This window comes from Acipenser ruthenus, chromosome 21 (assembly GCF_902713425.1).
Source record: "Acipenser ruthenus chromosome 21, fAciRut3.2 maternal haplotype, whole genome shotgun sequence".
NCBI lineage: Eukaryota > Metazoa > Chordata > Actinopteri > Acipenseriformes > Acipenseridae > Acipenser > Acipenser ruthenus.
Genome location: NC_081209.1, coordinates 26103236 through 26118359, shown reverse-complemented (window position 1 = coordinate 26118359; position 15124 = coordinate 26103236). Strand labels below are relative to the sequence as shown.

General features: G+C 39.4%; 2 protein-coding genes across 4 annotated transcripts; one reads left to right on the top strand and one right to left on the bottom strand.

Annotated features, from left to right (window-relative positions):
- The first annotated feature begins 135 nt into the window (after positions 1–135).
- Positions 136–10290, top strand: LOC117428541 (ubiquitin-associated protein 1-like). Of its 3 annotated transcripts, none has more exons than XM_058995317.1 (6): positions 136–330; positions 1534–1679; positions 5414–6109; positions 7260–7469; positions 8615–8716; positions 9629–10290. In XM_058995317.1, exons 2-6 carry the CDS (start codon positions 1542–1544, stop codon positions 9761–9763), a joined length of 1281 nt encoding a protein of 426 aa, XP_058851300.1. In that variant the 5' UTR covers positions 136–330; positions 1534–1541; the 3' UTR covers positions 9764–10290. The 3 variants fall into 3 exon arrangements, with proteins under 3 accessions (XP_058851300.1, XP_058851299.1, XP_058851301.1); XM_058995316.1 differs by lacking the exon at positions 136–330 and adding an exon at positions 382–520; XM_058995318.1 differs by lacking the exon at positions 136–330 and adding an exon at positions 1223–1399.
- Positions 10291–10790: 500 nt separating this feature from the next.
- On the bottom strand, positions 10791–14762 carry LOC117428525 (kelch repeat and BTB domain-containing protein 13-like). The gene has a single exon (XM_034047637.3). It carries the CDS (start codon positions 13906–13908, stop codon positions 12517–12519), a length of 1392 nt encoding a protein of 463 aa, XP_033903528.3. The 5' UTR covers positions 13909–14762; the 3' UTR covers positions 10791–12516.
- Between the last annotated feature and the right edge of the window lie 362 nt (positions 14763–15124).

Here is a 15124-nt window from a genome sequence, read left to right as displayed (position 1 = left end):
CTGTCCATTGCTATTACAAGAAGTGCTTTCAAATGCACAGCAAATATTTATTTCCTTATATTTATAGATCTAGTAAACTGTCTGCAGTTGAAATACGTTTTGTTTACACGCAATAGCTAATGGTTATGTAAGTCCACGTGGTATCTTACCTGTTTGCATGCGTCTCAGCTGGCATTAAGAAGATGCTGGCTCTCCTGTTATGTCAGTGGATTAACGGTTCAAGAAGAATTCGCATTTATTAGCACGTCCGCCAACAAAGAAAACAAAGCAACCAGATCTGAACATCACGGCTGAATCAAGAACAAGGAGCTCCATTATAGGACCCAACAGGCAGGTTCATTTATATCAGATTGTATTCTTATTTGTTTATATCAGATCTCTTCTGTGGTTACTGAAATACCTTTCTCAACCATAATCTCCTGTTTAAAACATGATCTTATTGTACAGTGGGTTCCCTGCTACGTGATTGAGGAAATAACTTGTGGGGCTTCTAGGAATTCTGTTTCCAGACAAGACATGCGTAAGGTTACTTAATCTTTTATGAGTTCAAACAACTGTAATTTGTGAAAATGAGTCTCTGAAATGCCTATTGTTTACAAATGATATTAGGAGACTATTCTGAGGTACATTCTCACACTTTAGGACTGATGGGAATGTCTTTTGTCATCTCATGTAAGTGAATCTCAAGTGGGACAAGTACTATTATTTAAACAAATGAGATCATGGAAAGTTCGATGCTATAAACTGTTCTAGGATTCCATCCCTTTGCTCCTTATGGCCCTATACAGTACCTGGAGACTTGTTGAAGATACGATTTCTCTCTAGCATTGTGTTGTAGAAAACTAGCGTCATATCTTGACTTTTAAACTAATGATGACAATTAAGTTAATCACTGGACATACAAGCTTGCGGTAAAGGGGCTTGTAACTGCAAAAACATTTAAACAGTCAATTTCATGTTTGAGCTAAAAGAAAAATACAATATATAGAATGTTAAATACTACTCAATACTGACTATGTACATTGTTCAAACAGTTAAGTCAATGCTTAAAAGTAAATGTTATAGTCGTTGTTTATGGCATTGCTGTACTGCTTGTATATTAACCAGACCACCTGTTGGAAAATGTACCGCAATAGCAGGGTGAGCACTCCACTAAGCTGAGGTGTGCCACATGTCAGGTTACACAGCCAGGTGGTGTGAAGACGTAGGGTTTGCTGACCATGGGTCTTAAGCAACTAAGTAGGTGTTTCTTACAAAGCCAGACCAACAAACACGTGTGCTGAAAAAGCTGCTGTTCTCCTTTGTCAGGCTGCAGAGACAAGCGAGTCCCATTCAAAATCTATAAATAAAACCATTAACTGAGGTCTACCTCTGCAATCTTGCATGTAAAGAATTGAAGGTAGAAATGACCGTGTTTGGGGCGGTAGTTCCAGATTATTGTAAATTTCTCTAAATATTTTGAGAGCTTTCATGGTGTGCCATTTGATCTGCGGTTTCTAACAAAGCCTTCTTTGTTGCTGAAAACCCTCTCAGGAGGAATAATGAACTGGCTGGACGAGGTACCTTTCAGGATCCCGGCTGGATTTGAAGAATCGAAGGAGGAGGAGGAGGAGGAGAAGCCGGTCATAGCTCCAGATCTGACTATCCCCGACTTCCTCTCCATACTGGACGAAACACAAGTGAGTCATCCACCCCGGCAATGTGTATCGATCAAGCTGATGAACAACACAAACTAATATATATATATATATATATATATATATATATATATATATATATATATATATATATATATATATATATAGAATATCGCATAGGGAGCTACGACACAGGCTCTGACCTCAAGTGGGATGAAATCTTACAGCTCCTTGTACTGTATTATTATAATATATAGTTAAGGAAGAATAACAGTATAGATTATCTTAATATGAAGTCACTTTAATTAGATACATATCAATGTCAGTATAACAAACTATGAAGCACTCAAGTGCTACATTTAGAAATAGTAAAAGAAACGTAACAACACTTCATTCATTAAGTTTCTTTTAGTATTTCTAGTCTTCTATATAATAATAATAATGTATAGCATGAATACAGCGCCCTGGCATGTCTTTGTGGTTTGGTCTCCTGCATACAATGCAGGGTTATAAATGCACACCAGGTGATTGCAGAACACTGTGAGAATGCTTTGAGCGGTGTGTTTAACGATACTTTTTATTGGAAAACAGAAAGGCATTTTTATAACGTTGGCATTCGTATTTCCATGCAGCCGTCCATCTTTCCAGCTACGTCCTTAATGGTCATAATTCATACTTTGGAAACAGAACAGAGCTCTTGTAAAACGAGTGAAGAATAAGCGAATATAGAATAAAGGTGGCATTGATATGACCCTATCCAGCTAAATGAATCCTAATTGGACTTTGCGATTTCGATTGCGCATCTGATCACAGTGTTAAAACTACAAGGCTAATGAACAAACTCTTCAGGATTCACTCAGAATAACAAATACCTTCTTGTTTCCCTGTTTTCTTATGGCAGCATAAAATCCAATTTTCCAGAGAGGTTAGGAGACACGTGTTTCCAGTTAAGAGCTGATAGAATGTCTACACAAGAAAATAGTTTGGCATGTTTGCTAGAGCAGGTGTGAGTTCAGGCTAGGGCATGTCCTATTTCTGGAGGTTTCATTGAATTGTGCCATAGAACTGCTTAATAATGCACCTCACAGGGCTGCTCTCTATTCTTCCATTACACCCACATCTCGGCTGTAGCTAGGATTTTGCTTAATGATATTTTCGTTTTTTCAGATCCTGTTTTAAAAAAAATGTAAAAAAAACAAAACAAAAACAAAAAAAAAACTTGCTGAAACAGGTTTCTTTTTCTTAAATATTAATCTTTTTTTTAATTCGTCGCTTATTATTTAGCTAATATTATTAGTAACTTTAAAATAAATCTTGAAATGTTTGTGTTTTTTGCCCCCCAGATAGCACTAAGTGCCAAGTAAAAATCCCATTAGAATCAACAGTAAGCAATGCAGCCTCTTTTTGGGTAGGCTATTTTAAACACTATTTATTCTTATGTACAAATCCCGCAAAAATATACCGCTTGGAGCAGATTCATTAAAGGAAAATAAGTTTGTAAGAAATCCTTCTACCCAGGAATGTTTTCAAATTGTCGGCAAACTTCTGCTTATTTATGTTGTTCCTCCTAGAGACCAATGTCATAGAAACAAGGTCGTTCCCATGGTAATTTTAGCTTTGTGTGGATATAAGCTTGCAAGTCCCAAGATAGCGGTGGTATGAATAATGATTGCATGTTCTGTCATCATTCTTTGAATAGCCCTGAGCATGAGGTGGCACAGCAGTCTGGCAGTGCCGCACCACACTACATGCACTGTGGTGACATGGTACCATCTGTTTATTCAAGAAACATTCATTGCCATCCAACAGCCAACTGCTTCTTCACTTGTTTAACCCCAGTTCATTTAATTATGCTGAAGCGATAAAAGTTCCATATATGGAAATAAACCCATTCGTGATTCATTTGTTTACATCACTGTGTCAGAGAGACAGTGGAAAGCTTTGAATATTATACATTCCTGTCCGGTCCAACTAAAAATAAGCCAGTTTTTGCCTCCGCACAGTCTTGTTAATCTTCCAGCCATGAGAACGAGCGGACAACACCACAAGTCATAATAAACGAAAGTGTACATCTCGGAGGAACGTGTTGGATTCATCTCTGGGAGAGAGGGACCAGGCATTCAATTCACTCATCTGTTTAAAATGAGCTGCATAGAGGGAACAAGGAAACTCATTCTGCAAAGCATTTTGCTAAATACAATATTATAATGTAACCTCGCTACACTTTTGTTTAAGGATGCATACAGTATAAAAACGAATTCGTGTTATTTAATTAACAAGAAATAACTAATTACTTCAATAATGTTTCGATGATACATTACTAGTGTAATTTTTCTAATCCCTTAATTATTATAAAGAAGCTATTATTATTATTATTATTATTATTATTATTATTATTATTATTATTATTATTATAATAATAATAATAATAATAATAATAATAATAATAATAATAATAATAATAGTAGTAGTTTTTTCTATTATAATTTTTCTATTATTATTTATACCATTCTTATAACATTGAAGGCTGGCTTCACGGACCCCTATTCACTCGAATCCTGGACCAGCTTGCCTGACGAAACACAAGGTAGTCCAAGATTAGTGCTAATCAGAGTGTGTGAAACCAGCCAATGATGATGTAATAATGATTGCTGATCAGAACACTAAAATCCCATCATAAGTCAAATGTTATAATCATGAATTATAATATTATACTGCATGAATATTCTTCACTCACGAGTTACGTGAAAGTCACACAGCAAATGTATTCAGTGGGTGTGAAAGTATTTAAATTCGCATTACAATTGACTGAAAGGGTCAGACCCTATAATGTTCATACATGAATAACTTCCTTGTTCCTTCTATCAAAAAGCAGGTCCTTTAAGACCTGTGAGGGTAGTTCTGGGCCCTTGTTACCCACCATGCATAAGTGAAGATTGTTTATATGAACTGAAGTACAAATTCTTGTTAGTTTTGCAGTTTCTAAGGGATAAAGTGTTGGTAAGGCTTAAGAAAACAATATTGTTTTATTGTATGTGCCAGAAAAGTATATGGAGGCTTTCTATATCTCCGTGAAAGCTAGACCCTAAGTGCTGATATGCACCTGCAGTTAATGCAGCTCATTTAAAAGCCAGTTTGCAAGTTTCAGATGCCAGATATGTGTCCTATTTATTTATCAAGCTCAGGTGCAAGTCTTCCATATGAGTTCCACTCAAGCTTGTTTGGGCTCTGTGTGCTTTTTATAAAGCGTTAGAAGAACCGAAGCAGCAGATTTAGCAGGGGCAGACAGCTGGTGTCAGATCTCTCTGTAATCCACCAATAACACGCACCAGCTGCTGTGCTACAGACTTACTGGCCTTAATCTTCAGACTTAAAATAAACTGCTTTGCTGATCTTCCGTCACGTTGGTCACAGCATTGCCACTGAGCCTTCACTCCCCGTGAGATTCACATGCAAACATGTTTCTACTCAAGGGCATGTTTATCAAGGGCAGGACTGACTATAACTGAATCTATCAATACTTAGAAACGGTTTACTTAAAGACCGCTTGTATAGGCCCACCGGTCTACATTGACGCCCCCGGGAGGCAGTTATAAGCATACATACTGATTCTTCAGACTATTGGTAGGTCCATCCAGACAAGTTTGACTGTGTAAAGGCAGTAAGAGAGAATTGCATCTTGTTACATTTACCATAACATTGAGGAGGACGAGGGCAGCTTGAGATATAAAAGTAAGGGCAGCTTTCTTATTGTCTGCTGTGGTGCTGTCTTGCAGTACGAGTTCACCCAGGAGAGGTGGGTGCTGCAGTGGGCAGAGACGAGCACACCCGAGGCCGTGCCATCTTGTCCCCCCTACTGGATGGTGTTCTCCAACGCCGAGGAAGGGATGTGCTGGAGCCCTGCTGAGGCACCGAGGCAGAGGAGTTTAAGTGCGGCAGATTTTAACCTGGGCCCCCCCAGGGCCAAGTTTGTGATGTCGGACTCCGAGAGCGACGGCGGTTACTCTGACGATGACGAGCACTCCTCGTCCGACGACAGGGAGGAACTGTCCATCAGGCCATCGTCTTACGAGTCGGCACAGAGGAGCAGGTTCCCAGTGCTGAAAGACGGGTGGCAGTTTCAAAGGAGGTTTCAGGGGCTGAAAGATTTCAGACCGGGTTCCTTTCCTTTCCTGTTAAACCACCAGTCTCCCACCAACTCACCGAGACAAAGGAGGAACTCCCTGTATTTAGAGCCGTCCTCGTATCATGACTTGGAGGTGTTGGAGAGACAGCGGGTGAGCAGTCCCCTGTGCCAGAACCAGAGGAGAACCAAGAGGAGGCTTCTCCCACTGTGTCACTGCGGCCGCAATTCCTCTCTGGGGTTTCCCACCCCACAGCCTCCATCATCCCCTCCATCAGCACACCTCCAGCCCAGGCCTGCCACTGCCGGCCATATTCCTGCAATCAGGAACCATAAACCCACACACCCGGTAAGGATCCAGACTTAGGGAAATATGAGGGAGAGTTCTGGTAGTCCAGTTAAAAAAAATAAAAATAAAATTAACCAAAAACAGCTCAATGCTCAACCATCCAAAGGCAGGCATGTTCTCATATGAGTTACTGGCTAATGTTACGCAAGTTGGAAGTCTTTTCTTCTGCATAGTACAGTATTATGGGATAGACAACAAGCATTGAGTTTAGGGCTAAAGTTTAAGTTCTCTGGTTGAATGGTGTCATTCTTGGAAAGACTAAACTAGGTCTGCAGGGGATTATTGTATACCAAGGGTTAGTACTTTACTCTTTGCCAACCTGACTATAAATGGACCAGATCTAAAAATACTCAGGGGAATGGTACAAGCAGTGATAAGGAGGTGATTTTGCATTAGGAAAACAAGATTAAAAAAAATAACATGGTCTATTTTACAGTTTATCTGGCTTCCCTGTACTTTATCATTTCTATAATTATATGAATATTTTATATATTATTATTATTTTTTTTTTTTATGCCAGCAAAACTAATGTCTAAATGTAATAATTCACACATAAATCACTGTCCAGATTTCATAGGGCATTACAGCAGCATAAACATTTTCCAAAACATTACATGAACTACAGGGATGGAATTAAGACTCCCATTGCATAGCAGTTTAATCTTTTCCTGGTTTTACTACAAGTTTAATAAGACTCACCTGTGCTTGTAACCTATACACTGTAGAGAATCAAGCCTGTAGTAAAATCTAGCATGGGTAAAACTGCTATGCAAAGGAGTCTTATTTACATCACTGAACTGTAAGAATAATATACATATGCGTAATATATAATATAATAAAACAGCAAAATAACACAACATAAGAAGCAGGCATAAGCGTATGTGAAGTTTTATTAATAAGTAAAACTCAACACAATGCAGTGTTGAAAAATATGTTGTATTATATAAAGTGCACTATCCTGCACTACAGCAGGGACTTATGAAACAGCCTGACGCCAGTATAAGGACTGAAGCTTAGTTTAATTCAGAAAGGGAAAAAACATCAAAGTTCGATCAACACAAGCATGTATCTTGCCAAGTCCCAGTACAACACGCGCTCTGTTCTCGGTTCACTGGTTCACTGAAGGTTTCCTGTTTTGTTTGCTTTGCAGTCCCTGAGCCCCTATTCCTGCCTCCCGCCCCCTCCCTCTGCCTCTCGACCCCTCAGTTCCCACACATTTTACCCAGAGTCCTCGGCGGACCTACTGCCAGCTCTCAGCCAGGAGGAGCGAGACCTGCTGGAGCCGGTCATTGGCCTGGGCTATCCCATGCACGCGGCCATCTGGGCTCTCCAGAAGATTGGGAAACAGAGTCCCGACCAGGTTTGGAACATCCTAGCCTTTATTAAGCACTGAAAGCACTGTTTAACGGGGCACAAGGTCTTGAATTTCAGAAATGAGAACCATTAAAATAAATTCACCTTTTTGTATACTTTGACATTAGACTGGGTTTCAGGAGAAGAACCCCATATGTCTTTGTTTTAATGACTCTTTGGCCACCTGCTGGACAATCGACACATTACAGTTGCATTTAATTTAGTCCAAGCCACATCGCTGCTGTGTTCTAATCTTAGTGATTTGAAGAGCTATTGCTAGGTCAGGTGAAGGTGGCTAGTCAAACAAATTACAACTGAAAGGATATGTGTCTTATTGTCCAGTGTTTTAGTGTTCGCTACAGTGATCCCCTAGGCTGCTTAGCCACCTCTGACGCAGGGTGCTTGTGTGAAATATTAAAAATAGCTATTCCTTCCACAATCTGGGATTTATTATCTGTTCTCCGCTTAACACAGCAGTTCCCTCGAGTCCAAATGACTCACAGTTTGTTGGACTGATGGGAATCGTTTTTCGCAGAAGACAAGAACCTCCGGGAAGTGTCTTTTTTAACCTTGTGTGTTTTGAACAGGAAGTCAGGGAAAAGAGGGCGCGTTTTATCTTGTGCAGTTTGGTATAGTCCCTCCTACACAGACTGGACAGGAAATAACGTGTTGCCTTCAGGAGTTCAGGTGCGGTGTTCAAACTCAGCAGCCCTGTTTTAACTGGCTCTGTATCCGTATTGGCGCCAGCTGATTTGTACAGGGAATGGGTTGGAAAGTCCATTTAGATTGTGAATGTTAACATGCTGTATTCCCAAAGACCCTGCCAGCAGCAAACTATCAGTAGAGGGTGTCATGAAGAGAAGATATCAAGAACGATACATTGTGCTGCACTCAATTCTGTACCTTTTTTATTTACTAAATAATTATGTTAACAGAAATGGTAAGAAACTATGTGGTGTGCAGATGCTGCCCTGAAGTAAAAGTTAATATCTCCTACAATTCCATGTACAGACACGTGAACCCATATGTATTTATTGCTCTTTTAAAAGTTCTCTTTTCAGGAATGTATTGAGCAGAGGGAGAGGAGTCCTTCCCTCTACAACAGAAAGCTTGTGTTGCTGTGCAGTAAGTAACCCTGTCACCTCTCTCTAGATCCTCGGTTACCTCGTCGCCTGTGACCGACTCTGCAAACAGGGATATGAAGAAGTGCAGGTGGAGGAGGCCCTGGAGATGTTTCAGTACAGCGAGACGAAGGTCAGCCTGAGTCTTAACGGGACCGTCTCATCCCTGTGGATTCGCAGGGCTGGGAATACGCTTCCTATTGTGCACTTCTTGGAGTCATTCCAAGTTTAGCTAAAGGCCTACTTGCTCACACCTGCACTAATGACCTACAGTTGTTTAATTAAGCTCGGAGCAAAACCTGGAACGGACCAAACTGCAAAGCAAAGGGAGCATTTTAAATGTCGACATGACTTCTAGTTGTGTTTTTAAAGTACTTTAATCTTTTTCGTATTTGGGTTTTGCTTGGGTATACCTGAATTAATATATTATCAGGATATGAGGTAAATGAATTAAACAGAAAAATACAGTATTTAGTGTTTTTTTTTTTTTTTTTGGTTGGGATGGGAGTTACACTTCCTCTTTGGAAATATTTTACAAATATACAGAAAGTTATTATTTCTACTAAAACCAGTGATTAATAATTACAGTACCATCAGTATACAGTATCCAAACTAAATGTTAAGATAAGCAGGGGCCTCTTTGGGACATATTCATGCCTTGTAACTCTATTAGCTAACGTAGCTTAAAAATGCATTTCAATTATAAGTAACGCAACAGAAGGGCTGAGTAATAAAGGGACTGATTATAAGAAATTGCAATGTTTAAAAAAAAAAAAAAAAAAAGATATATTGGAGTGATTTTAATCTTAACCTCGAACAACAAGGCAATGTGTCATGTTCAGAATGCCCCAGATTCCACGTCGTTCTGTTTTCAATTATGAAAAGCACTTAATCAAGATTAATTCAAGATTAACATTTCCAAGAAGCGTACCTTTATCTGGGTTTTATCGCACTGTAAGTATCGTCGATCTGTTTTCCGGGAATCTAAACGGGTTACTGTGCATTCAGCCGATTTTCATTGACTTTATTTCTTCTGTTGTTGCAGGCTGCCGAGTTCTTGAATCTATTGACTCAGTTTCATGAGATGGGGTTTCAGCAGAACGAAATCAAGGAGGTCCTGCTGGTTCATGAAAACCACAGGGAGCGAGCCCTGGAGGAACTCATGATGCGCGTGGAATAATTCAATCAAACTGCATGCAGCAGGTACCAGCAAATGAAACCATAGCCCCAAGTGGTTTACATTACCACTACTGTTCACACACTTATATCTGTTGCTTTTCTATGTGTCAGCCCTTTTGGTTAAAATGTGTTATTAATTTTGTGTATCAAAATAACCTAAGGGTTACTATAGTGCTAATTCAGTATTACAGTTTTGCTTCATACTGCTATATACTGTAACTTGACATTGTACGCCTCATCATGGTTTGTGATTTTTAATGATTATAAACTGGTACTGTACAGGGATGGCAATCCGACTCCTATTGCATAGCACTTTCACCCACTCCAGGTTTTGACAATCGGCTTTAGTTTACAGATCTCCTGTTGATCATAATATGTTAACCTTGAATTTAAAAATGTGATTTTGTTTTGTATGTTAAGAAATAAAATGTATTATTACTGAAATTGAAATGACTGTAATTGGACCTTGTCTCAGTGTATTATACTGTGATCAGTAGTATATGAATCAAATAAATCCATTACATTTACTGTGAGTTTTGTTTTACTAGCTGGCTCAAATGTCATACAAGAAATTGGAGTGCTTGGCAAGCATGTTTTTTTTCCTTTAGTCACAAATATTAATGACACTTACAGAGTGGTTTGAATCCATCAGTATATGAGCACTGTGGCTTAAAGAACTGAGGTTTCATGTTACCCCTTTACTTTTAGAAATACTAAAAGAAACTTAATAGAGCTGAACAAACCAATTATTTGATTTGGTAGAGATCTTCACAGAAGTCAGGTGCTGACAATCTGGCAAGGGTCCTTGGTGTTGATTGAGCTAATTTACTATTCAGACTGAAATAAGTGAAGCTGCTTGGATTTGTGTGGATTGCTGTTCTCCACAGACTCTAAAGAAAAGCAGCTGTTTCTTCACTGGTTTCACTTTGAATGGTGCACTAGCACAATCAACACCAATGACCTTCACATGATTTTGAATAATCGGTTCATGCAGCACCAACACTTTCTTCTTTTTTATTTTTGCCAATTTTTTTAATATGCAGTACTATTTAATGTTTCATAGTTCTGGATGATATCGCTCCTATAACACATTTTACTGGTCTTTTTTTTTAATTTCACAAAAAGCAGTCTTGTTACAACTGTATGTTTAGGATTACAGGCTGGATTGATTTACAGAATTAACTGGAATCCCTAACAAAAGTGTTGTTACAAAGGACATCTGAGGAAGTTAAAAAAAAAAGAGTCTATTAAAGATTTCTATCTTGCGATTTGCTGGCTTTTCTTTTATCATGTTGTTATTATTAACACACCCACACTCCGATTGTAAAGAGCCCGCATGAAGAACAGCTATCTCCCGGCCATATTTTCCTTGGAGGATGGAATTTTTTTGCACAGAATTTATTAGCTTGCTTCTTATATAATGTAATAAGAGAAAATAAAAACCTGCTTTATTTAAGGTTACATTCCTTCTCCAGCAAATGATTTATTAGCAAGGAACTAGCAAAGAAATGTACAGTACATCAAATGCAATAACTCCTACAGGTAAAAGCTCTTGCACTTTAGACTCTGCGATATTGCAGACCTCCAGACAGGTCTAGGAAATGAAAACAGCAGACTGGTAGTGCAATAAAGGAAACCTAACAACACAACTGACTAGCTAATCAGGCCCTTGGACCATTTTGTTTTTGCCATAACGGAAAGCATGAACTAGCAGAAAGGAAGCACAACCAAATAACATCTTTATTTTCTTCTACACTAGCTCTTCTCAAATCCACTTTGCACCTGCAAGTTTGTGTATTTTCAACTTCTATGTTGGTCCAGTAAAATAATTCAACTGCAGCAGTGTTTACTTCTGGACCAATGCAACTAACATCACACATTGAACACTGAAAGAGAATCGTTGCCAAAGTGCTCTGGTAATTGCAGAGACTTTACGCCCTGCCACCGAAATCAGACTGGATTTTTTCTGGAATGTCGACTCCAGGGACCTGTGGTTTATAAAATGAGGTGTTGGTTATCAAAACAGGAAAACAGGAAGTTTTAATGGCCTAAGTGTTTGGAACATTTGTTTCCGTGTTCACAGAGAGTACAGGGAGACATGTATCAAACAATCTACACAAGCCAATACACACACACACAAAAAAAAACTGAAGAAGCCACTGAGCACAGCAGTGGGAAACACGTGCCTCCGTCGTCGCCTACAAAAAAACAAACAGTTCAGGAGTCAATCAGGAGAGAGTGTTGTGGGGAATAAATTGAAACATTTCAGACACTTCAATTTTCACACAGGAGTTTAAGAAAACTGCTATAGGATTATTCAGCAATATGTCTCTACACAGGGCTATTGGAAAGTAAATGTGTTTTGGAGATAACAGCTTTGTTGTTTGGAAAACAAGCAACATCCTTTAAAAAAAGATGACTGCACTACTTCATTTATATCTGATATCTGTGATTTTCAGAAACATGTGTCCTTGGTTAACCCAAGTAGACTGAGGCCTGTCTGACCATCTAGTTATTCTGAAGTGCTAGAAGCCTTAACTGAAATGGCAGTTTTTGATATTTTGTTTGCTTTTCGTGCTTCGCTTTCAGTCTTGCCTTTCATACAGGCAGGTGACGTCAAACCTCCTTTCTAAACCCAGTCCGTGTATTTTCTGTTTGTCAGGGATGCTGTTTCATATTGTAACTTCAGAAGCCCTGGTGCACCAGAAAGAGGATGGGACAGTACGTAGTGGCTGTGTTCAGGTCCAGCTCACATTAGGTTTTGATATCCTCTGGCTCTTGCTGACCTGTGTGGATTATACAGTCAGTGGAAAGGTCATCACTGCTCGTCTTTGGTAGTCTCAAGAAGCATGTCAGCAAGGAGCCGCACCATCGATAGCCCTGCATTTCTTTCTTGGGTTTCCACATTTTCTCCTCCACAGAATAAACAAGGGTCAGCATTCGGTTTACTGTGAACACAGAATCCCCCTTGACCGCAGATGTGAACAGGGCGCCTTTGCTGTTCACATACTGCCCGGCCATCACCGTCAATTGCAGGGTGGTAATATTAAAACAGTCTATCATACATCTCAAAAAATCATCAGATGGGCCGTTCCGCATCACGTAAAGGTTGTCCCTATGGGCCACCATATAGTGTCCATAACTCTGTGGCCTTATTAAAGTCGTTATGAGAAGCCACTGATCTCTATCAGGGTCGTACTCATAAATGTCTGTTGTGTCAATTGGCTTCCACAAGCAAACAAACATCCTTCCCATCGCCTGGGCACACGCAGCCCCAGCGGCAGGCCGTGGCAGGGGCGAGACAAAAGACCACGTGTCTGTTGAGACGTGGTATCTCTCCACTGACGAAATAATCCTTCTGTCATACTCTCCTCCTATTGCGTAAAGGTAACCGTTGTGTCCCATCAACGTCAGGTTGTAGCGAAGCTGCTGAGGGCTGGAAAAGTGGCTCCAGGTATTTCTTTCAGGATCGTAACAGAAACTTAACTCCACCGCCTGCTTGCTGACACCATAGACCCCTCCGACGATGTACAGCTTGTTGTCTAAGACAGTGACACCTGCCAGGGCAGTGCTTGCTTCAGCTGGCAAATCAGTTAAGGTTTTCCACGTCTTGCTGTCTTCATCCAAATAGCAAACAGACCTCAAGGAATCTTGCACAAAGGTGGGTGAATAGGCCCCAACAGCAATAAATGTACTGGGAATGAGAGAGTCAATATAGTCCAGAAGATCCACGGGAAGACATTCCAAAGCTTCTTTTAAATCCGAATACATGTCCCTAATGAACAGAGCACATCTGTGGTACAGATCCAGCAGGCCATACGTGGAGGCAGCGTGATACATCTCAATGCAGTTATTGGAATTAACTAAATTAATTAGATGTTTGACAAGCGACTTCACTTGTAAAAACGCGGCACATTCTACGGCCTCAATGATTTCATCACAGTCCAGAGCAGGTCTCTCCCCTCCCAGGACCTTAAGCATGATATCAAACCCCCTGGCACTTAACCCCAGCAGGTGAATTTCCTCTTGCTGGCATTCTCGCATCCCTGACTCGAAGAGAGCATGGAAATACTCACAGTTCTCTGACAGCAAGACCTTGTCAATGGCAAAAAGGCTGTCTTCCACTTTAACATGCAATGTGGCCATAGTGCAGGACCCAGCTTTTGTTTTTATTGCAGTCTGAGCAATGCAGGACCTTTATCCGTCTTTGCACTGATTATTTTTTTAAATACAATATACAGGGAAGACAAATAAACCAAGTCAAACAGCTTTTACCTGAAAACAATGTAAAAGCATGATGGAGCCATTCCCATTGTGAAGATTTCCCATGCCCCGCAGGATAGAGTTGTGTTGTTGAACTGACTGCACTTTGATTTTTTATAAATAGAACCTGGCTAAAGATAGCAGCAGCATGTGTGCACGCAGATGTCTCAAATTTAAAGGGACATATAGCTTCAGCAACGAGCGACTAAATCTGTGCTTTTACTCTACTGTACTTCCAAGAATACAAGCATGCTAATTGGTAGGTAGTGTAGATGTATGTATAGATTTGTAAGATGATGCCAGACAGAATTTATATTAACCTCTATTGCTGAAGTTAAATGATAAAAAGTTCATCTTATATTACTTTGCAGAATCCCACATTTCCTGTCAACACAGGAATAGGCTTGAGGAATCCACAGCATTGCATTGATCGTTCCAGCAGCTACAATTCTATTGTTTGTATGGCTCATAAATATAACATCACATGCTAATATCATTTGAGGAAATGTTCTGATCTGCTGGTATTAAAGAAATAGGTCCTTGTCTTGTTTTTGTCATTATTCTTTTTGTAAAACTATTTTTTAAGCAAAGGAGGAAGACAGATTTCCCCCAGATGTGGCTTGTTAGCCTGGCTTTTTCACACATGCAACAAGGAGCCTTTGATTTAACATTTTAATGACTCATGTTTTAGGATGGGTTATGATTCATATGTATCTACTGTATTTGGAAAATACACAGACCATGATTCGGGTTCTCTGTGAATAAACTCTGGAAGTATTAATAATCAACATCTTGGCAGGATAGTTTTTGTTAAGTTTGCAGTAGATATATTGTGTGTCACAACACACACATTAAACAGTATTCCAAACATCCCACTCCAAGCATTTCTTGTGGGTCATGCAAGGGTGTACTGAATCACATTCACTGAACAATGTACTGTGCCTTATATATATATATATATATATATATATATATATATATATATATATATATATATATATATATATATATATATATATATATTATTTTAAAAGCACTAACATTTTAAACTGAACTGTTTCGGTTTAACCTTCATTATTGTGGCCCACAGTATCTATCT